Source organism: Perca fluviatilis, chromosome 11, assembly GCF_010015445.1.
Source record: "Perca fluviatilis chromosome 11, GENO_Pfluv_1.0, whole genome shotgun sequence".
NCBI classification, from domain to species: Eukaryota; Metazoa; Chordata; class Actinopteri; order Perciformes; family Percidae; genus Perca; species Perca fluviatilis.
The window spans coordinates 4,458,264-4,482,468 of record NC_053122.1 but is presented as its reverse complement, the minus strand read 5'-3'; the positions used below and the strand labels follow the sequence as shown (position 1 = coordinate 4,482,468).

At 41.0% G+C, this 24,205-nt stretch overlaps 1 protein-coding gene across 3 annotated transcripts; it reads right to left on the bottom strand.

Annotated features, from left to right (window-relative positions):
* Positions 1-8,094: 8,094 nt before the first annotated feature.
* Positions 8,095-23,585, bottom strand: tmem71 (transmembrane protein 71). 3 transcript variants are annotated; one of them, XM_039814903.1, is made up of 11 exons: positions 23,389-23,585; positions 19,524-19,634; positions 18,536-18,610; positions 16,586-16,631; positions 15,455-15,664; positions 13,735-13,988; positions 13,029-13,220; positions 11,606-11,672; positions 11,292-11,353; positions 10,012-10,061; positions 8,095-8,597 (listed from the first exon to the last, which is right to left on the bottom strand). In XM_039814903.1, exons 3-11 carry the CDS (start codon positions 18,564-18,566, stop codon positions 8,574-8,576), a joined length of 936 nt encoding a protein of 311 aa, XP_039670837.1. In that variant the 5' UTR covers positions 18,567-18,610; positions 19,524-19,634; positions 23,389-23,585; the 3' UTR covers positions 8,095-8,573. The 3 variants fall into 3 exon arrangements, with proteins under 3 accessions (XP_039670837.1, XP_039670836.1, XP_039670838.1); XM_039814902.1 differs by having other exon boundaries at positions 18,536-18,600; XM_039814904.1 differs by lacking the exon at positions 23,389-23,585 and adding an exon at positions 21,335-21,620 and having other exon boundaries at positions 18,536-18,600.
* Positions 23,586-24,205: the final 620 nt, after the last annotated feature.

Genomic DNA, 24,205 nt, shown 5'->3' with positions numbered 1-24,205 from the left:
ACGTACGCCAATTACATAATTTACGTAAGAAATCCCAAAGATCGCGTCGTGTTTCTTTTCATTACGCTCGTAATTAATTGTATTTGTTAATATTTGTTATTTTTAATATAATATATTTAATATTTGTTAATTCCTTTGGCTACAGCCTTAGGCTAAACACTTGACATAATATAAACAATATGATATTCAAACTTTTGACTGCTTTCTTTAATAACTACATAACACAATACTTGTATTGTATACTTGTACTTTTACTTCCAGAACTTGAGTAGTAGATTTTAAAATAAATTACTTGCAATACTTAAGTACACATTTTTTTTGAATACTTTAGTACTTCTACTTAAGTGTTGTGCTTAAAGAGCACTTCAACTTCTACTCAAGTCACTTTTTCGATAGAGCGCTTGTACTTTTACTCAAGTATGGGTCTCTAGTACTTTATACACGTCTGCTTTTTATACCCACCCACAGAGTCCTGGGAAGAGGGCTAATCAGCCTGATTAAAGTGAAAACACCTGTGTGGGCGTCCACAGTCTGCACTTCAGTTTCTCTTTACTGAAACAGGATTGAACGCTATAATTCGGCATAAACAAAACAATGTATCAGAGTTTCAGGCAAAACATTCAAGATGATGAAAACAAGTTTTATACAGGTGGAAAAAGTGCATTAAACTGACTCACATCACTCCTCTCTTTGTTCTGCCTGGTGTGGTTCGGTTTGGAGGGAAAACAGCGTCACAGGCCTGAAGGGGCGGAGTTATATAACCTGGGAAAGGGGCGGAGTTATATAACCTGGGAAAGGGGCGGAGTTATATAACCTGGGAAAGGGGCGGAGTCTCCGCATCACAGGCCTGAAGGGGCGGAGTTATATAACCTGGGGAAAGGGGCGGATTCTCAGTGTCACAGGCCTGAAGGGGCGGAGTTATATAACCTGGGAAAGGGGCGGAGTCTCAGCGTCACAGGCCTGAAGGGGTGGAGTTATATAACCTGGGGAAAGGGGCGGAGTCTCAGCGTCACAGGCCTGAAGGGGTGGAGTTATATAACCTGGGGAAAGGGGCGGAGTCTCAGCGTCACAGGCCTGAAGGGGTGGAGTTATATAACCTGGGGAAAGGGGCGGAGTCTCAGCGTCACAGGCCTGAAGGGGTGGAGTTATATAACCTGGGGAAAGGGGCGGAGTCTCAGTCGTGATTGACAGTCCGTGCAATGATGCAGGTGAGTTGGAGAGGTGAGCTGCTGCTCTTTTAAGCGGATAAAGATGGACGGATGTTCTACTTCTAAAACTAAAGAACTTAAACTCACACTCTTGCCAAGTTTGATGCCATAGGCATTAACACAGCCCAAATTATTGAAAAATTTGAAATGAAAAAGCCAAATATGTCCTTAGTGATGCACAAAGGGTTACATCTGCAACCAGCAGCTATGTTCACACACAGGGGCGTAGCACAACATCCTGGGTCCTGTAGAAAGGCATTTTCTGTCCGTGTTCCCTGTGTACAGCTGTAGTAGTAGTAGTAGTATATCCCCCATGCACATAACAGAAATACACCGTTTGTGTTTATAACAGTTTTAATGGACGATAAACATTCATTTGTAACTTCACACAAAAACATTTTCACTGACACTGGAAAATATCTGACAATATGCAAAACACTGTAAAAATTTAATCTCAAAACGCGCCGCCATCAACCAGCCCAAAAAAGGGCGACTAACTCATCATCCAAACGTTGCAAAATTTTGAGAATTTAGTGATTTAAACACAGTGATGAACACTGGAAGGAAAGCATTCTGTCACATTGATTCATTCATCAGACCAATAATCTTCTTTAGCGTCTAAACTTCAGATAAAAAAAATCTAGTTTTGCGCAGCGTTTGGTGTTAAATTTTTACAGTTTTCAGACTTTTATAATATGAGTACACATGTAATATATATATATATATATATATATATATATATGATGAGTACATTACAGTGGAATAAAAACAACAGATTTAATAAGTGCCGTCACAAGCAGAGTATCACATTTCCATCTTTGGAAACAAGTGCAGTCAATGGAAAAGAATATATATACATATATGTGTATATATATGTACATTACATCACAAACAAGAGCTTATCTAAAGGTTTGATTCATATTAAAGGTGTTTTTGTCACAGACACGTTCAGTCTTGTGCAGGAAATTCTATATTTTACAAATTACGTACATATAAAAGAAGAAAAAGACACTTTAACATCGATCATTTAAAGCTGCATCAGCGCGTTATTGGCCACCAGGGGGCAGAAGAACTGACATCTTATTTAAACGTCTCATTGGAAGTTGTGTATTTGTTCACCCGGAGCACGTTCAAGTCCCGACACGACGTAGCAAAAACGTTTATTTAAACATCTAAAAAAAATCTGCCAAAACTGTTGAAAAAAAGAGACAAAAACGTGGTAAAAAGTGTTGATTTTGGAGGACGATAAGTGACAACACAAGCGCAAAACTGAAACGGGTCTGCGTTGAACACCCTGCTGCCTTGTAATGCTGCGTTCCAGACACAATTTTTAGCCCGTAAGTTACGACTTCAAGTCCCGACTTGGTAGCGTTCCAGGCAAAGTCACGACAAGCTAGCTAAAACATTGTGCCGTTGGCAGGGTTCAGGTTAGGCTACCTACCGTTGACGTTACCTAGCGCTAGCTGATACTAGCGATTTCTAGTCGGCGACATATTTTGGGCTTCCTTTAATAAACATAACCTGTAGTAGTACACAGTCGTGTGTGTATCGTTTTGATTACAATGTGTTTTTTTACAATTTATGTCTATTTATTTCTATTTCTCACCGTTCCAGGATCACTTTCACCGGTAGAAGGTTGTGAAAACACAAGTTACGGGTTGCCTAGAACGCACCATTAATACCACCAAGGTTTACATACACGCCGCTGCTGATTGGCTAACATCTCCGACACAGCCACAAAAAAAACCTGAAAAAAAAAAAATACACCGTCTGGAGGAAACATGGCGTTTAACCCGAAAACGAGACTGAACGTGCCTCTTATGAATCCAATATTCACTTTCCTTTTAGCTCTGCTTTGGTCTCCACCAAATCCTGAGAAAACACATCTTCTATATTATATTTCTTTAGCCATGAAACCAAAACTAGAAGCTTGAAAAAAAGCTTCTCAGAGCTGCAGAGTTCAGCATCTTTCACATAATTTGATCCATTGTTCGTATACAAATATATTGATAAGTGCAGCTTTAAATTCTAAGTCATGCAGAGCTGTGTTAAAAAATATTAGTAATATAGATAAATTCCTATTCATTGATGAAGTTTTATCATTTCCTGAATCGTCACATTTCCAAACATTTGGCACTTTGAGTGAATACAAACAGACGATTCAGAAATATACATAATAACTTTACGTAAAGCACACGTTAAAAAAAAAGAGACATGTGACTCTTAAAAGGGCCGGTCTGTGTCTTAAAGGGCCGGTCTGTGACTCTTAAAGGGCCAGTCACACCAGAATTGTAAAAGGGCGAAATGTTATTAATTTGTCTAATTCTTTGCTACATTTAAATAAACATATGATCCCGCTAGCATGTCAGCGGCTAGCTTGGCAGTTACAGTAACGTTATTAGCCCTAAGACACACATTAATCTTGCTGAGTCATTGTCTGGTGTGACTGGATGTTAACCCTTCATGTTACACATCTGATGCCACGTTTACGTCATATACGATGGACGGTTCGCGATGGAAAAGCTTCCCGTGTTCATTACGACTTGTGTTCACGCTAACAAGTTTTGCTAAAAACTACATCCATTAAATTTGGGTTTAATTACCTCAGAAGACAGACTTTGGTTAGTGTGAGGCATCCAGGCACTTCCGTATTATTATTTAGCGCCAAGTCGTAAACACTGAAGCTTTCCGGTAAAAAAAACAAAACAAAAAAATCGCATGTTTCCCCGGTCGTGATTACAACTCGAAAACAGTATTTACTGAAATCAGAAACTGGTATTTACGGTAATTCTTGAGACTGTCTGCCCCCTGAAAAACGCCCACATAAGTAGTTTATTCAAGTCGCGATTATGACTCATATTTTACATTTAAAGTGGCGGCGCCCTCTAGTGGTCGTAGTAGTTCTGACCGGAGCAAAGCAGGAAGTAAGGTGACGAAGTATAAGAGCACCAAATGTCCTGGTAGCGAATTTACGAATCCTACAATGGCCACGCCAAGACCCGCCCTTCGACCGCTACCATTGGCCAGGCGTCCATGCTTACGAAAGGTAACGTAACCCAATTAGCTCAGGTCCTATCCCCTGACCAATCGGCTATCCTAACCTTAATCACTCGAGGTCAATGCCTAACCCCAACCAATCGAGCTGCTATTGAAGGGTGGGTCTTTGCGTGGCCATAGTAGGATTTGTGATTTGGCGTCCTGGTAAGGAGGTTGGTGGGGGATGGATGGGTCAAACAAACACAGGACTTTCACCCAGGAGACCGGGGGTTCATGTCCCGTTTGAAAAGCAAAGTAAAAACCAAAAAGAGCCTGGTTCTGCCTGTTAAAAATAGGTTTTTCCTCGCCACTGTCGCACCATTGTTGGGTTTCTGTAAATTATAGAGTGTGGTCTAGACCTACTCTATCTGTAGGGTGTCCTGAGATAACTTCTGCTATGATTTGACGCTATAAATAGAATTGAAGTGAAGTAGCGTCTGATTTGAACCCTAAAAACCACCATCTTTTTATCAACTTTACTCAGTAGTTTCTGTGTCTAAACCGAACCAAACCGCGACCATTACCTTCCCCCATGAGGTCGAACATATCGCCGTATGGTTTGGAGGACTGGTTGTTCCTATTAGACATAAACGTGACATGAACAGAATTTTTATTTTTTTTGGCCTAATCCATTCAGACGATGTGGAACATGAAGAGCGAAAGATAAAACTCTCCGAAGTCACTGAAGTTCAGTTCACAAAAAACACACATTTAAAACTTTACATTTCACTCAGAAAGAGCTGATTTGTGACAAAAATAAAGCACAGCTCATCTCTTCCTGCTTCAGGTTTGCTAAAAGTCTTGGCGTAGTTTGAGGCCCCCAAAACATGATTGAATTTGAAAAAACGTTATAAAGTCAAAAACCTTATAAAGCCGTACAGTACGTGTTGTTTTACATTTCTTAGTCGCAGCCTCCTGCCAGATAGAACATGTCTTGGTCTTTTCACAGAGAGATAACTGACCCATACAGACATGAAGAACGATTGTGACTTTAAAGATTATCTCCCTGATCCCAAAATGTTGCTCCCGCCTCACAGCTCATAGTTAAGTTTCTTCCATTTTCTGGAATTATTGCTCCCTCAGAAAGTACAATCCCTGTTTTCCAAATAAGAGTAAGATGTGAAGAGGTATAAATCTTCACATAGAAGCAGACCTGACTCGCGCAGGAGTTGTAAATAGGTGATGGCTTTTCCTGCCCGTGGTGCCAGCTGGGTGGAGTTTGTCCCTAACAACGTCACAAAGTGTTCACACATGGACTTAGAAGGCCCTATTTTAACGATCTTAGCGTACAAATGGAACGCACCAAAGAGTAGGGGTGTAAAAAACTTAATTTCACTAAGGGGCCACACTGGAGAATGAGAATCACATCAAGGGCCAGACACTAAGGGCCCTATTTTAACGATCTGAGTGCACGGTGTGAAGCGCCTGGTGCAGGTGTGTTTAGGGCATGTCCAAATCCACTTTTACTAGTTTGACGTCGGAAAAAAAGGGTCCATGTGCCGGGCGCCTGGTCCTAAAGGGTTGTACTTAGTGTCTTCATTAATCAGAGGTGTGTTTTGGGCGTAACATGCAATCAACCAATCAGAGATCATCTCCCATTCCCTTTAAAAGCCAGGCGCGTTTGGACCTTGGAGCATTGCTGTTATGATGGAGGATTTGCACCTTAATATTTGTATTTGTAATCTTCTGCATGTGTGTGTGTGTGTGTGTGTGTGTGTGTGTGTGTGTGTGTGTGTGCTGCTGTGCGTCCCTGTGTGTGTAACAAGCATAGTGTGTGGGCTGCTGTGCACGAGCCTAGGAGCATTTTCCTAATGCTCTGTTAAAATAACAATGAAATGCTGCGTTATTGACTTTAGACCAGGTTTTTGGTGGTCAATGGCGCCATCACTTCCCGCTGCCTCATAGATAGCAATACGCCCAGAATGCACCTGAACACACCTCCCTGTAAGACCAGCACGCCCAGAATGCACCTGAACACACCTCCCTGTAAGACCAGCACGCCCAGAATGCACCTGAACACATCTCACCGTAAGACCAGCACGCCCAGAATGCACCTGAACCCACCTCCCTGTAAGACCAGCACGCCCAGAATGCACCTGAACACACCTCCCTGTAAGACCAGCACGCCCAGAATGCACCTGAACACACCTCCCTGTAAGACCAGCACGCCCAGAATGCACCTGAACACACCTCCCTGTAAGACCAGCACGCCCATGGGCGCAGGTGCTTTTGCTATTTAAATGACGCAGACACTGGACGTAAGATAGGGCCCGATGTGATTTATAGTTTCCCTCACAGTTATCTTGAGCGCCGTGCGTGAACAGCCAGATGTACCAGAAAACATATATTTCAAAACTTTCTCGGCGCAGTGAACTCCACCCGTCTGCTCCACGCTGCAGGATAAATCAAACACTGAGAAGTAGCTCCACGTAACGCTGGAGCAGGTCTAGGTTTCATGTTTTCAGCAGCATATTAGGTTTGCATTTGCATTACCCTGGATTATTCTGTGTCTCTGCACTGCTGGCTGATAGAAAGGCACTTTGACCGCTGAAGAGTTTTACTCCAAAATGCTCCAGAGAACAACTGGACCTGAATGAGATGAGTTATTATTTAAAATACAGAAGATTCAGGAGCTTTATTTCCTTCTACTTATATAGCTGCACAAGAGAATGTTATAAAAACTGAATTTATATCATTTTTTTGACTTTATTCATCAAGTTTATTTTAGATTAAAGGCATCTGATTCGTTGGAATTCATCAGAATGAGGTAAGGTTATGTAAATGTCAGTCGTTGGACCCGCCCATCAACCTGTCAATCAAGTCCCTTTATAGGTAGACCCTATTTTCCTATGTTTTTGTGTGTAAGTGACTGATGGGAACAACAGGCTTTGACATTGGTCCAGTATTTAGCGTGAACGCTGTAACCGGCAACCACAGACCGGGCTGCCATGTAACCTTATGGGATTTTGGTCAATTTGGTCCACTAAAAGTCCAGTTGTTGCCGTTGACAGACTCAGATTAATATTCTAAGTGTCTGACAACATTATGGAAAGGATCCCTACAGAGATAGACCTTTTAAAACCTCTTTGAGACCTTTCTGTTTAACCAGAAACAGCTCTGAAGTCGCTAGCGCTAAACCCACCAGACTCCATTTAAAAAACAGTACTTTTAGCGTGTATAGAGCCAACATATTGTCACATGTAAATCAGTAAACTATGTGTTTATTTCAACCACAACTAGAGTTGTGATGGTTGGAAAAGTGGAAAGACGACCCAAAAGGGCTTTTCTTAGTTATATTTTGTTTCTGTCAACTTTGAATAAAGTGTGTTTTAAGATGCTAAAATTCGTGATTATTTACATGGAGTCTGGTGGAGTTTAGTGAACAACAGTAGTTACACTTTAACAAACTAAACGTCTCCTTCTTCTGATGCATTTACTGACATCACAAATTATCGTTTTGTACCGACAAAGCCCTTTCTCGTCAGAACTCTATCCAGGAAACCATAGCTCAGATTTTCACAATAAAATCTGCGGCTTTTAATGTACAGCTTGATTTCTTTTGATTGTTTCGTTTTGGAATAAAAGTCTTAATTCAGTTTCCTCAGGAAAATAAAACGGCGCTTATCTTCCCGTGGGTTACAACTTCCTCGTAGATCAACTAGAACTTCAGGTGTTTGTTTTTTTATGTAGTTTTTGCAGCTCTTATTTTGAAAAGAAGTGAGGCTTCCGCTGGGTTTGTTCAGTCAGAGTTCAGTCTGACGTTTGGTTACTTTGGACAGCCCCAAAATAGCCAAGTTCATCTTTTTAACAATAGAAAGATTCACGTATATATATTTCAAAAATACACAAGTTACATTTGGATGTTTTATATATTTGATATGGATACTTTTCTAGCTAAACTACAGTAACTTAAGTCACCTTGTTAATGAGCTCCTTCAGCTTTCTAACAACAAACACGCTGTCTGATTCTGCTTTTAAACTTTTTATACTTATAAAAATGTCGATCTTTCTGCCATTTTTGCTTCGAATTTAAAGCTAAAATGTTGAAAATGTGTCTTTAATTCAATTTCAAACTGTTTTAAAAACTTCAGCCCGTCTTGTCGGCGCAAAAACACATATTTAGAGATCGATTTACATTCAGAGAGTTTCCATTTGCAGTCAAAGCGTCCGACAGGTGTTGCTGTAAAGCGATTTCGGGAGCTCAGCGTGACTTTAAGTGCAACTTACATGCAAACACAGTTAGAGAGATATTTCTACCGAGTCCCGTCAGAGCTTTTCTGTCACTCTTCCAGTTTCACGTTCGCAGACTCTTGGAGACTGTCGCTTCTCTCACTCGTTTCTCGATGTGATATCCTGAAAAACACAATCGCTTGGTCAGTTAGGCTATTCTTCACACACCTGGCGTCTTTCTTTTAAAGCTGCCAGCGTCTGTTTTACGTTATGATCCTAGTGTGGAGTAAACCGTGTTTTTTTAAAATGTCCTGAGAGCTTTTTTAAACGCCACAGCCGACTGTTTTTCTGCAGCTCGGAGCGTCTTTTTGAAGTTGAAAAAAGTTTCAACTTCTCTGAGAAAAAAAACAAAACTTTTTTGACAGCCGACCAATGACAAGCGGAGTAGCCAGACCTGTTGTTTCCATAACAACATGAAAAAATGGAGTCGGAGCACAGCGAGTTATATGATATGACCAGGAACTCGCTTTGTTTTATCTAACGTTAGCACCGCTCTCTCTCTCTTTCTCTCTCTGTTCTTTCTCTAGCTCGCTCCACCACTTTATTTATCTAACGTTAACATCTCTCTCTCTCTCTCTCTCTCTCTCTCTCTCTCTCTCTCTTTCTTTTTAGCTCGCTCCACCACTTTATTTATCTAACGTTAACATCTCTCTCTCTCTCTCTCTCTCTCTCTCTCTCTCTCTCTCTCTCTCGTTTCTCTAGCTCACACCACCACTTTGTTTATCTAACGTTAGCACCTCTCTCTCTCTCTGTTCTTTCTCTAGCTCACTCCACCACTTTGTTTATCTAACGTTAGCACCTCTCTCTCTCTCTGTTCTTCCTCTAGCTCACTCCACCACTTTGTTTATCTAACGTTAGCACCTCTCTCTCTCTCTGTTCTTCCTCTAGCTCACTCCACCACTTTGTTTATCTAACGTTAGCATCTCTCTCTCTCTCTCTCTCTCTCTCTCTCTCTCTCTCTCTCTCTCTCTCTCGTTTCTCTAGCTCACTCCACCACTTTGTTTATCTAACGTTAACATCTCTCTCTCTCTCTCTCTCTCTCTCTCTCTCTCTCTCTCGTTTCTCTAGCTCACTCCACCACTTTGTTTATCTAACGTTAGCACCTCTCTCTCTCTCTGTTCTTTCTCTAGCTCGCTCCACCACTTTATTTATCTAACGTTAACATATCTCTCTCTCTCTCTCTCTCTCTCTCTCTCTCTCCTTTCTCTAGCTCACTCCACCACTTTGTTTATCTTAACGCAATATATCTCTCTCTCTCTCTCTCTCTCTCTCTCGTTTCTCTAGCTCACTCCACCACTTTGTTTATCTAACGTTAGCACCTCTCTCTCTCTCTGTTCTTTCTCTAGCTCGCTCCACCACTGTGTTTTATCTAACGTTAGCACCGCTCCACGTAGCGCTCTAGGAGACTGTAGCAGTAGCTGTTGTTATAGCAACAAAAGATTCTCTCAGCTGCTTTTTGTAACAAAAAAAAAAAGAGTTGTTTCTTCGCTGCCAGTCGACAACAATGAAGAGGAACTTGTTTGATTTTCGGACTCACCTCCGTCTTCGCCCTCCTCCACTCGCCCATCGGGCCCGACTTGGTCAGAACTGAAAGAGAAACGAGAAACAAGTTTTTATTAGCCACGTCCCCAAGAGGGTCCGGTACAGTGTTACTATGGAAACAGAGATCCCGTTAACACTAGCGCCTCAAAACGGAGCGTTCACATCCGGTCAAATCAGCGCCAGTCGCGTGTAGCAGCTGTGGATCAGGGCGAGGCTGGCTGCTGAAAATCAGACGCTTTGGCGCTCATCATTTTCCTTTGGCGCTGGCTAAAATCTCTTTTCGGGGGCGCCAAGACTTTGTCTATGCAGTAGGGCTATTAATGCAATTAATCTTAATGTAATCGTGATTATGATTTCGGCTCCCAACGATCACAAAAACAGAATAATCAAGAAATACAATTATTTAGCTCATTATGTTTTGCAAGTAAACTCTTATTTTCTTATTTTTCTCTTTTGTTTTGAATGAAAAAATAAAGTTTAAATAGGAAAAGTATTAAGACAAAGTTCACAGTTGTATGTGTTTTTTTACTGTTGATTTATTGAACTTTTTCCACTGTTTTTTAAGTTCAATAATTGCAACATCTTTCCAGAAGTCAACTAATCGTGATTGACCGAAATAATCGTGATTATATTTTTTTCCATTAAATCGAGCAGCCCTACTATGCAGGAAAAACCCTGCAACAGATCCAGGCTCTTCCCTGCCATTATAAGTCTTAGGTGCAGCACCGGAGACGTTTTTTGGCAGCACCTGAGCTTGAATGAATGTAAAAAGCGCCCAAAAATTGTTGCATCAAACGCACTAAAAGACTTTTCTCAGATCTACTGATTGTAGGTATTGTTTTTAAGCTTTTTGAGTGTCATTTATGTATTAAGTGCTCTAGCTTTTCCAATAATAATGGTCCAAGTTTATGTCAATTTCCACATTTCTTTTATTTAAAAATATCACATTTTCTGAAGAAAAGACCCCTAAATCTGCACCGCCAAATCTGTGCACCTAAGTGTCCACAAACGGAGGGGAAAACACTGAGGTCCATCATGTTTAGATTATTTTTTGAGGGCATTTTAGGCCCCAAACTTCACAGGACAGATGAAGACATGAAAGGGGAGAGAGAGAGAGAGAGAGAGAGAGAGAGAGAGAGGGAATGACATGCAGCAAAAGGCCGTAAACCTCTATATATGTGCGCCCGCTCCACCAACTGAGCTAACCCGCTCACAAGGGCCTTCGTGTTTGACCGACAGAAACATAAAAACAGTTGAACTTGATGAGATACTCACGCATACATGTTGAGATCGTCATGAACACGGTGGATGTGACGCTGGCGCTCCACAAGACACACCTGCAGGAGGAACGAGTCCGAAACATTTCAGGGTCGACTCCGAATACGTAGAGAAACAACAACAACAACAACAACAACAACAACAACAAGACTGAGGATTCAGCTCAGACTTCAGTCCTCAATGCTGAAGCTCCTTAAAGCTGCATTCTGTCTAATGTCCAGCAGGGGGAGACTCATTAAAGCTGCATAAGTACTTACACAGATTATCTGATTAATAAATGATGTTTGGAAATAAAAAAATGTGAGTTTTACCCTGAGTATAGAGCGGTGAAGATGAAGATGGCGAAGATGAAAAGGAGAAGGGTCTTCATCGTTAACCCTGGAACACAAACACAGAAACACGTCAGAGGAAACGGACATTATAACCATTCAATCAAAACAAACAGTACTTCTTGGTGACACATCTCCATACCATTCCACTGCTCTCTACACTACTTCTCACTGCTCTCATACCACTACTACTGTTTCCACCACTACTACTGTCTCTCCACTACTACTGTCTCTACATACTCACTACTGTTGTCTCTCTACATACTACTCACTGTCTCTCTACTAGTTGTCTCTCTACACTACTGTCTCTCCTTCTACTGTTGTCTCTCATACCACTGTCTCTCTGCACTGTCTCTACATACTACTCTACTGTTGTCTCTACATACTACTGTCTCTACATATTACTCTCACTGTCTCTCACTACTACTGTTCTCTACTATTCTACTGTCTCTCTACTGCTGTCTCTCTACTGTCTCTCTCTACTGTTGTCTCTACTGTTGTCTCTCTACACTTCTCTCTACTGTTGTCTCTACACTGTCTCTCTCTACTGTTGTCTCACCACTGTCTCTCATATTATCTCACATACTACTGCTGTCTCTCTACTACTGTCTCTCTACATACTACTCTCTACTGTCTCTACATTACTCTCTACTGTCTCTCTACATACTACTCTCTACTGTTGCCTCTACATACTACTCACTGCTGTCTCTCTACATATTACTCTCTGCTGCTGTCTCTCTACATACTCTCTACTGTTGTCTCTCTACATACTACTCTCTACTGCTGTCTCTCTACATACTACTCTCTACTGTTGTCTCTCTACATACTACTCTCTACTGCTGTCTCTCTACATATTACTCTCTACATACTACTCTCTACTGTTGTCTCTATACATACTACTCTCTACATACTACTCTCTACTGCTGTCTCTCTACATATTACTCTCTACATACTACTCTCTACTGCTGTCTCTCTACATACTACTCTCTACTGCTGTCTCTCTACATACTACTCTCTACTGCTGTCTCTACATACTACTCTCTACTGCTGTCTCTCTACATACTACTCTCTACTGCTGTCTCTCTACATACTACTGTTGTCTCTCTACATACTACTCTCTACTGTTGTCTCTCTACATACTACTCTCTGCTGTCTCTCTATACTGACTCTCTACTGCTGTCTCTCTACATACTACTCTCTACTGTTGTCTCTCTACATACTACTCTCTACTGTTGTCTCTCTACATACTACTCTCTACTGCTGTCTCTCTACATACTACTCTCTACTGCTGTCTCTACATACTACTCTCTACTGTTGTCTCTCTACATACTACTCTCTACTGCTGTCTCTCTACATACTACTCTCTACTGCTGTCTCTCTACATACTACTCTCTACTGTTGTCACCTGCGGGCTCAGGCGAGGTCTGGCAGCAGCTGTTGGTGTAGAAGGGTGAGGGAGGCGGGACTTCAGAGAGGCCGCCCAGCGATTGGGTGAACCGCTCCGTCGACTGACAGATCTCAGAACAAATCTCCTCCTGGATGAGCAGCGTCGGGGGCGGGGCCTCTTTGTCGGGAGGGGGCGGGATCTCAGTGTGGTCTGAAAGAGAGAAACGTACATTTATATTTATGTACATTTATATTTATGTGTTTTTATATTTATGTGTTTTAACATGGAGTGTCGGCTGTGTTACACCTGCTGTGTGTGTACATCCTCTTACATACACAACCCTATAGGTCGATTTAAAACTCCCAGCTGTTTGATCATGTGACTGTTCTATTTAACGTAACAGACTATGTGTGTCTGTGTGTGAGTGTGTGACTATGTGTGTGTGTGTGTGTGTGTGTATCTGTGTGTGTGTGTGTGTGTGTGTGTGTATCTGTGTGTGTGTGTGTGTGTGTATGTGTGTATCTGTGTGTGTGTGTGTGTGTATCTGTGTTGTGTGTGTGTGTGTGTGTGTGTGTGTGTGTGTGTGTGTGTGTGTGTGTGTATCTGTGTGTGTGTGTGTGTGTGTGTGTGTGTGTGTGTATCTGTCTGTGTGTGTGTGTGTGTGTGTGTGTGTGTGTGTGTGTGTGTGTGTGTGTGTGTGTGTGTGTGTGTGTCCGTTACCCACCGTAAGTGAAGCCGCGGCTGTCGTCCAGCTCGGTGCTGTTGAACCAGGAAGACTCGTCCAGCGGGGCGGGGCTTTCCTGGCCCGTCCCGGTCCAATCCTGGTCCTGGTCCTGGTCCTGATCCCGGTTCTGTCCCGTCCTGAACACGCCTCCGAAGACCTTCTGGTCCAGCCAGGACTGGCAGCTCTCCGTCACGTCGCTCAGCAGGCGAGCCAGGGCGCCGCCAGGCCGCTGTCGCCGGCGCCGTCGGAAAACCCTGAGAGAAGAAGAACAAACAGGAAGTGATGAGTAATAAGATTATAATCTTTATTTCTCTTAACGAGGCTACGATTTTTTCAAGGTTTTTTGTCACTATTTCTGACATTTCTTTTTGATTTTTTTCCAGTGTTTTTTTTTGGGATGTTTTGTCGATTTCTTCCTGTTTTTTGTCACTATTTCTGACATTTTTTGTTGATTATTTGGATGTTTTGGTCGATTATTTTCTCACGCTTTTGAAGCTTTTTACAACATTTATTTTCAAATACAATAAAATTCAATGAAAGTAGTGAACTGATCATTTATATTACTTGTGAAGAGCGTTGTAGGGAACCATCCACGTTATTTCTTTGACAGTTAGGTTGAAAGAAAACCCAAATTTCAGAAATGGAACACACACACAAACACACACACACACACACACACACACACACACACAAGGTAGGATAGTCACACACACCGCCGCGCGACGCACACACACACAGTCACACACATACACACACACAGAGCCACAAACACAGAGACACACACACACACAGAGACACGCGCACACACACACACACACACACACACAGATGCACACAGACACACACACACACACACACACACACACACACACACACACACACACACACAAAGGAATACCTGGAATTGATGGTGGAGTTTGTGAACAACTACACACGTTACACACTGGACCTTTGATGTTGAATTCAGTGTTTTTCTCGTTTAACAGAAGATGAAAGTAATCTCCAGTGTGTGATCCTGCGGGATCGTCCGTTTTTATAACAGGACAAAGAAACTTCTTCTGATGTTGATGATGAAGCTTTCAATAACACGCGGGTCTCCTAGCAACCGTGACAGATGACATCACACCCTGGATCCCGAAACACGGCAGGCATCACACGGGAAGAATTTACAGCTTTAAACCTGCTCGACATCTGAAGATGACCTCATCGCTGTAAAGAGAGGGGTGTGTGTGTGTGAGACTATGTGTGTGTGTATGTATATATTTGTTGTGACTATTTATGTGTGTGTGTGTGTGCTATGTATATGTGTGTGTCTGTGTGTGCGTGTGACTATGTATGTGTTTGTGTGTGTGTGTGTGTGACTATTTATGTGTGTGTGTGTGTGTGTGTGACTATGTTTGACTCTATGTGTGTGGGACTCTCTGTGTGTGTATCTCTATGTGTGTGTGTGTCTCTGTGTGTGTATCTCTATGTGTGTGTGTGTCTCTGTGTGTGTATCTCTATGTGTGTGTGTGTCTCTGTGTGTGTGTTTCTAACAGTTGCCGAAGTTTACAGCACCATAAACTGAATAATTCCGATGATTCAAACTTTATTTAGTTTGGTGGTTCCCAAACTTTTTTCTGCAGCGCCGAGATAAAACGATAAAACAAACAGTCACACACACACAGAAGTGTGAAGTGTATGATGTGTGCATTGTGAGTCAGTTTGAAGCTGCTCTGACCTGACGAGGTTCTCCTTGTAGGACACGCTGGTTGTGCAGGGCGTGAGCGACACGTTGCCGTGGTCGTCCCAGGAGAAGCTGTCCTCGGTGACGTCGTAGTAACCGTTGGTAAGGAGACGCGGCGAGCGACGGCACGAGGCCGGGTCGCCGCCGTCGGCCGACGAGTAACAGACGTACGAGGAGTCGGGAGAGAGGAGAGACAGGTCCAGGCTGGGGGAGACACAGACAGGCATTAAAGCGCCCATATTCTGCTCATTTTCAGGTTCATAACTGTATTTTAAGGTTGTACCAGAATAGGTTTACATGGTTTAATTTTCTAAAAACACCATATTGTTGTTGTACTGCACAGCTCTCTCTCACTGCTGCAGATCCTCTTTTCACCCTGTGTTCAGGTCTCTGTTTTAGCTACAGAGTGAGACCTCTTTTCTTCTTCTTCTTCTTCTGTACTATCTTTGATTGCACTCGCACATGCTCAGTAGCTCAGATGTAGAGCATGTCAGCTAGCTCCATAGACAGTAAAAGAAAGGCTGTTTCTCCAACTTCAGTCAGTTACAAGGCAGGATCAGCTGGGAGACTTCTTCTAAACCAGGGAGCACATGGAAGTAGTTCTTTTGGTAGATTATGGTGATCTTGTGTGTGTTGTAGCAGCGCTTTGCTATCGAGAACGAGGTAGCATGCTAGCGTTAGCATTACGAGCTAACGGTTGCGGTTAGCCAGCTCGTTTCGGCTAGTGCCGTAGAAAGCCGTGCAGGTTTTGACCAGCTCACCAGGAGACTGAAGGTAGGACACATTCAGGAACCAGATCTCACTCAGAACACCATGGATGGATTTATTTCAAAGTTTGTATGTGTGTGGAAGCACCAGAGACACAAAATATTACCCCAAATCACCAGAAAAAAGTGTTTTTTTCATAATATGGGCACTTTAAGGAGGTCCAAACTTGAAACTTGAAAGTGTTAAATTTGAGAATGGAATTTGGATTTAGGGTTCCCCCACCTGCCAGATCTACCAGATATAATCAACAGGGTCTGTGGCAGCAGATAACATGCAGGAAAGTTAACAAAATATAATAATAATAATAATAATAATAATAATAATAATAATAATAATAATAATAATAGACATTCTTACCTCTGACAGGAGTCATTGGCCCGCAACCTTCGTTTTATTGGAGAACCTGAACAACAGATCATATAAGAAATCATCTTATTATTATTAGTCAGTGTCTGGTGTTAGGGTGAGGGAGGGTAGACAGATTAGTGAACAATATTTGAGAGAAATAAGCCTTTTGTGTACATAGAAAAAAGTCTTAGATCTTTGAGTTCAGCTCATGAATAATGGGGGCAATAACTAAAGTGTTGTGGTCATAATTTTGTTCAGTAGAATAGAATTTTTCTCAATGACATTGTGTTTGTGATCATTAGGAGCCCAAAATCTTGATAACATTTTGATTAATTGCACAGCCCTAACATAAGTTAAACTAATAAACAGATAACTCCACACACACACACACACACACACACACACACACACACACACACACACACACACACACACACACACACACACACACACACACACACACACACACACACACACACACACACACACACACACACACACACACACACACACACAGCGTTTTTCTATCTTTGTGGGGACCCATCATTGACATAATGCATTCCCTAGCCCCTTACCCTAACCTTAACCATCACCACTAAATGCCTAACCTTAACCCTTACCCTAACCTTAACCATCACAACTAAATGCCTAACCTTAACCCTTACCCTAACCTTAACCATCACAACTAAATGCCTAACCTTAACCCTTACCCTCACCTTAACCATCACAACTAAATGCCTAACCTTAACCCTTACCCTAACCCTAACCATAACCTAATTCTAACCCTAATCCTAAAACCAAGTCTTAACGCTCAAACAGCCCTTTAAACTTGTTGGGACCCCACAAGTATACTGGACTCCCGGTTTTTGGACCCCACGAATGTAGTTAAACAGGAACACACACACACACACACACACACTTATGAAACATGTCTGTTCTGTGCTTCTAAATAGAGACGACTTGGCTTTTATCAGCCTGAGGAGCCAGAGAGCATTCCTGAGCTCGGCCGGGGAAACCACTTGAGTAACCGTACGCTTCTGAGCCGCCGAGCTGACGTGACGCTGATTAAAAACTCTGCAGGAATGTGACAGACAGGACGCCGCACGTTTGATCAAATCCATCAAATGTTTGCAGGTCCAGAGCGTGCACAGCGACAAAGATAAACACGACTCACTACTTTGAGTGGACAGAAAAGTGTCTATTGATTTCAAAATACTTCTTTTGGTTTATAAAGCACTAAACGGTTTGGGGGAAAAAATACATTTCTGATCTGCTGCTACATTAGGAGCAGTGGTGTAGTCTACGTGATACGCAGGTATACACAGTATACCCACTAAGAAAGCTCCAGGATTTCCATATACCCACTTAAAGATGCTCATGTAACATACTTTCCATTATATTTTTGACATATTTAGAATTGTCATGTGTTTTTTTATCTTTGCATAGGCTACATAAAGGTATTTATACAGTAAATTGATTTATAAAAGTGTATCAGAATGCCCATATATATATATATATATACACACAGTATACCCACTGCAATACATTAGACTACACCACTGATTATGAACCACCCAGACCTCTCAGGTCTTCTGGGTTCAGGTCTGCTTTCTGTCCCCAGAGTCAGAACTAAACAGGGAGAAGCAGCGTTCAGTTTTTATGCTCTACATATCTGGAACAAACTCCCAGAAAACTGCAGGTTCGCTGCAACTCTCAGTTCTTTTAAATCAAGGGCGAAGACTCTTCTTTTTGATGCTGCCTTTCTTTAAATAATAGTTAATTTCTTATACTGAACTGTAATCATTATTCTCGTATTTTATATTTTGAACTACTCTTTAATGTTTTAATGTAAAGCACTTTGAATTGCCCTGTGCTATACGAATAAAGCTGCCTTGCCTTGCTCTGCCTTAACAGAAAAAGTGCCGATGCAGATGTGATGTGTGTGTAGGATGTACGTACTTGTAACGGCCCCGGAGAAGAACAGAGCCATGTTTGTGTGAAGCCGAGCTAAGTCTTCCTCCGATCTGTGAAAGACATCAGAAAGCCGACACCAGCAGTGAGAAACACACAGTCAACACATCCGGCGAGCACACACCAACCAACAATGTGTCAATGGGACAAAACTGTGGCCCATTGGTTCCTACAAAACTGTGGCCCATTGGGTTTTTTTTGAATGTTTTTTAGATTTCTTTATTTAAGAAGGGACAGCGCACATGAATCAACATGAGTACAGAGTCAAACATATAAATGTGCCAGATTTAGCCATGCAGGCTAATTTTCATCTGCAGTCCCTAAAGCAGGTTGATGGCTTAAAACAATAGATACGCTACAACTATACAACAAATACACATAAACAAGAAAGACATAAGCATAGACAAGTAGAATAACACGACCACAATTCCAGATCATGACCACTGGCAGGTTGATGGCGTGAGAAAAACATTACACAAGTATCATACACAGTAGCAATTGTATATGTACTGTATGATTAACCTTTGTGTTGGTATATATGTGCAGGACCCCCTTGAAAATGAGATGCTACATCTCAAGGGGTTATCCTGAAATAAATTCAATTCAGTTCAGTAGACAAAGGTGAAAGTGCATAGACACACATTAGGACCCATCAACAACACATAAGCACACACAGAGACACTGCTGTAGCGATAAGACTGTTAGGGTTAGGGTTAGGGTTCATGTGTTCATGTGTCATGATCAGTGTCATGTCACTCTTATGTAGTTACCTTCAAGTAAAGTGTTACCAAATGTTTTACTTTTTTTTTCATAAAAAATGCCTCAAACCGATGAATCCATTATCACAACAGTTGGAGATGAATTTAATAGTTGACAACTAATCAACCCTGTGTGTCTGAAATCAAGCTGAATTGATTGAAATCGGTTAATCTTTGCAGCTCTAGTCAGGATATTTCTAAAGTTTCTTAAGCCGTACCTTCAAACTCGTCCCTGCTCAGATGTCTTCGTGGCCTCTTCAGTTTTATTTCGGTTGGTTTCGTGTTGTGGTTCTCTCACATCCTGCAGCAGCAGCAGCAGCAGCAGCAGTCTGGGAAAATATGCAGAAGAAAGAAAGGAGAGCAAAACAGAGGGGCTGTGACTCTGAGCTCATGTTTCCTGTTAACTCTGTGTCTGCTGGGAGGAACTTGAACTCCGGCAGACTCTCTGAAGCCTCGGTGGGACTGATTGTAGAAGTAAAGTCACGTGTTGTTTTCCTGTGACTTCATGTGCACGAGAAACCAGATGACAGACTGCACCTCGAGGTGAGAGATGTGAGCTATGCAGCTATATTTGCGCTTTACTCAAGTTTTCCTGGTATCACAAAGCTGGATCACTTCTAACTTCTAACTTTTTTTTCCTTCAATTAATTTATTGAAAGCATTTGACATTGACATTAACATGTTTTAATTATGTAAAGACATGTTCAAGGAGTTCAGCTAGAGCCTGTATCAGGGCCATATTTAGTTCACTGTGTAATATGTCACTATTTTTGGTAGCCTACTGTACTTAAATGGCCAGTATGTACTTTATTTTCTTCATTTATAGAAGCCTCTATGTTTACAGGCTTGTGGTGATGCACGATTTGCTATAGGTGCCAAAAACAATCTATGTTTGGTACTGCCAATTTGTTTTGTTTTGTCATGGTTCATGTGTGCAATAAACACTTCAGAGAATCGTAATATCAATTCTAAGCTAAAAAAATCGTGATTCATATTTTTCCCTGAATCGTGCAGGCCTAATTCCCAAGGTGAAAAATAGGGATTAGAGCTGCACAATTAATAGCAATTTTATCGAAATCGCAACATGGACTAGAGCAGAATCCAAATCGCAGGGAGGCGCAATATTTGTTAAAGGCAAAATATGTGTCAAACCGTTCTGAAGGAAGTAGTGTGGTGCTGCAGAGACGTCCCGGCCTACAGATCCTGTCCTACAGACTACAGAAAACAATCTTTATGGGGCGACCTCTAGCTCACCCAGTAAGAGCGTGTGCCCTATGTAGGCTGAGTCCTTTGCAGCGGTCCAGGTTCGAATCCGACCTGCGGCCCTTTGCTGCGTGTCATCCCCTCTCTCTCTCGCTCTCTCTCCCTCCTTTCCTGTCTATCCACTGTCACGATCGAATAAAGGGAAAAGCCCCCATAAAAAGATCTTGAAAATGAAAATAAAAACAAAATATATTTTTGTTTGGTACAGATTCTCACAAAAATCACACTATAATCATTTTCATTTTAATATTTTTCAATGAAAATGAGAATAATGAGACAAAAATGATCATTCCCTCCAATAACGTGAATCAAATCGCAATATCAGTCAAAATAATCGCAATTAGATATTTTCTTCATATCGTGCAGCCCTAATAGGGATCGACCGGTACTGTTTTTTTGGGCCGATGAAAAAATGAATACAAACTTTGAACATAATGCCCAGTAACAGAGAAGCAGAGGGACAGACACAGAGCTGGAGCCGAGTCAAAGTAGAACACTTTTTAATTCATTAACTTTATCGGTTATCAGGCAAATAAAACGCAGATACAGATGATCTGCAAACTGCCAAAAAATGGCCCGAAAATGGGCCAGGGATGATAATCGGTCTATCCCTAGAAAAAAAGCAGATTATGCCAAAAACAAGAATATTTTGAACTAAATATAGTTTATAGTATTCATAAGTAAGTACAGTCAGCCTCATCAACAACCCCCACAGACACTGATGAAAAAAAGATGCTGTAAGTCATTATGAGAAACGCCCAAATACCTCAAAATAATGCCCATAACGTAAGATTGCAGCTTGTTTTGTCTTGCTCAATACTGGACCGATGTCAAAGAGTGTTGCTCCCATCAGTCACTAGTTAGACACAAACACATAGGAAACTAGGGTCCAGGTAGAAAAATACTGAAGTTATCTTCCAGTTTACCCAAGTTCCCAAAATTGCAGAAGCAAATAAGTATATTTTCTAAATCTGTTCAAAGGCTCAAATTCTGTCACATAAATAATTATTTTTCTGAAAATATTTGCACTCTTTTCTAAGCGTGTTCTCCTGCTGCAAGTCGGTGAAAGACCTGACACCGTTCTGTTGTTTTGTTGAATAAAAGATAAGTGGGTCAGCGGCTGTTAGGAGGCAGCAAACAGAGACTGTTTGTTACAGTGAATGGAGGGGGGGGCTTCCTCTCTTATAACTGTAGAAAAGCTCCTCGCAGTTTCAAACACCACTAACGGTCTGAAGCAGGGGTCTTCAACGTTTTTTAAGACGGATCAGGGACCTCCTACTATTGTATAAAATGAAGTTGCATATTATTCTGGTCCTACAATACCTTTTAGGGCAGCCTAAAGCATTTATAGATATTTTTTTTGCATAAAATACTAAGATATTCAAATAGCCTGATAATTGTTGCCATGATTTTATAAATCATGTTTTAATGTTAACCCTTAAATGGGAAACAAATGTGGAAAAAGTCAATCGTTTGGGATGAGTTGTATCTGTGGATATTTGCTAATAATATGTTGGAATCATGTTAAGACTTTTTAATTTTTGAAAAAACTTTCAAAAATTTACAATAATTTGAAGGCCCCCCCCTGGAGTGACTCTGAGGACCCCCTGGGGGTCCCGGACCCCATGTTGAAGATCCCTGGTCTGAAGCCCTGCTGGACAGAACCAACCACAGCCTGATGATTGAGCTATTAGTACATCGAAAAATGGGATGTTGGCCCTGGAGAAGTCATGGGCTCATTCAAATCTTAAGGGTTCAGTTAGTGTCCACTAGAAGTGCTGTTTTTTTTTTTGTATCCCCCCCCTCATATGTGTCACATTGGACCCTTCCCACTCCTCGTTTCCCAGCATCCCTTGCAGCAGCAGCAGCAGTCTGTTGGAGCTGCTGATGTTGGAGGAAAATGCGTAGCAGGAAACAGAAAGATGGATCAAACCATTTCACCATCAGCAGCTCACACACACACACACACACACACACACACACACACACACACACACACACACACACACACACACACACACACACACAGTCCTGGAGTGTCTCTACTGTACTTTTTTTTAATAATATTTGTATACGAGATTACAGTTAAATCACACATAATTTCATTTCAACACTTGTCATTTTAAAGCCTTTTTATTCATTTTTCCTCCCTGTAATGTTGCTTTAGTGCCACTTATGGTATGTGTGATGCTCTATTTTGTCACTTTTCTGTCAATATTACCTTGTATTTTTAAATAATATAGATTTATAATATCCCTACTATGTGTTTAAGCTGCTCTGAAGTGGATGCATTAAATATTCTACCCTTTTTAAAAGGTATTAAGTATAGGTATAAAGTAATATTTGCAAAGATTTGAATGCCTCATAGTGTGTTTATTGTCCTATTATTCCACTAAAACACTCCATCTTCTCTATATTCTTCATATCGTGTTTACATTGCGTCTATATCGCTTCAAGCTATTTTTAGTGACAACACTCCTCGAATATTTCCATGATAAAGTCTGTTGGCATCGTCCTGCAAGTATTACATTATTATCAGAGATTATAATATGTATTGCACCTCAGGAAATAATAATACTGAAGCCTGCATTTGTCATAATGCACAGTAAGGAAGGGAAATATTTAATTTTTAATTAAATAACTGCAAATAACTGAAAGAAAACGTTGTTTTAAAGATTTAAGTTACTTAAAAACGTCAAACAAATTAAAAAAACACTTTTTAGGCCTTTGTTTTCGTATTTTTGTTATGTTGATCTCAGCAGAATCTTGTGTAGAAATGCAGACAAAGAGAAGAAATAACGGGACTGGACCTGAACTCACCAGCGGGTTGTTTTTCCTCCAGGTTTCTCTGCCGGAAGTGAAGAAAAGAACAGCTCTTCTTCCCGCTGAGAGATTCAACTCTTCGCTTCTTCTCGTTTCTTTCTGGACTTTAGTTTTTAAAATCTTTAATTTGTGGTTCAAAGTGACGCTCCAAGCTCCGCAGCTGTCACTGAGCCTCGCCCAGCCCACACACAGGAAACACCCCCTGCAGCTGTCACATGAAAACACCAGACAGTACAGGTTCCGGTCAGGACCTTCAAAGTAAAAGCAGGAAGTTTTTTTTTTATTATTATTATTATTATTATTATTATTATTATTATTATTATTATTATTATTATTATTATTATTATTATTATTATTATTATTTTATTGTTCATTTATTCAGAACATAGATATACAAACAAACAAGGCACAATCACAAATCCATCTAAAAAAAACCGAGCTATTGCCTCGGGTCGAGCATATAAAACAAAACCTAGGAGCTTATAACTTACAAGACAACATAAGGAATGATATAAAAGAAAATTAATAAAAAATAAATAAAGAGAAGGGGCTATCTCAAATTAAATTAAGATTTTCAAATAAATAGATCAAGTCAAGGGCTTTTTTATCTTTAACTCGTTTCAATGACTTCAAAAGATTGAACTCATTCTTCCAATGGATCAGGGAGGGTTTGGTCTTAAAGTATCTACATTTATGTATAAAATGTTTTCCTAGCAGCACCAAGTTATTGAGAACAAAATCTACCTTCTTATCTTCAACAGAAAAACACCAAACTTTATATTCTTTACTGTCAGAGGTGGTATCTCCATTTCCT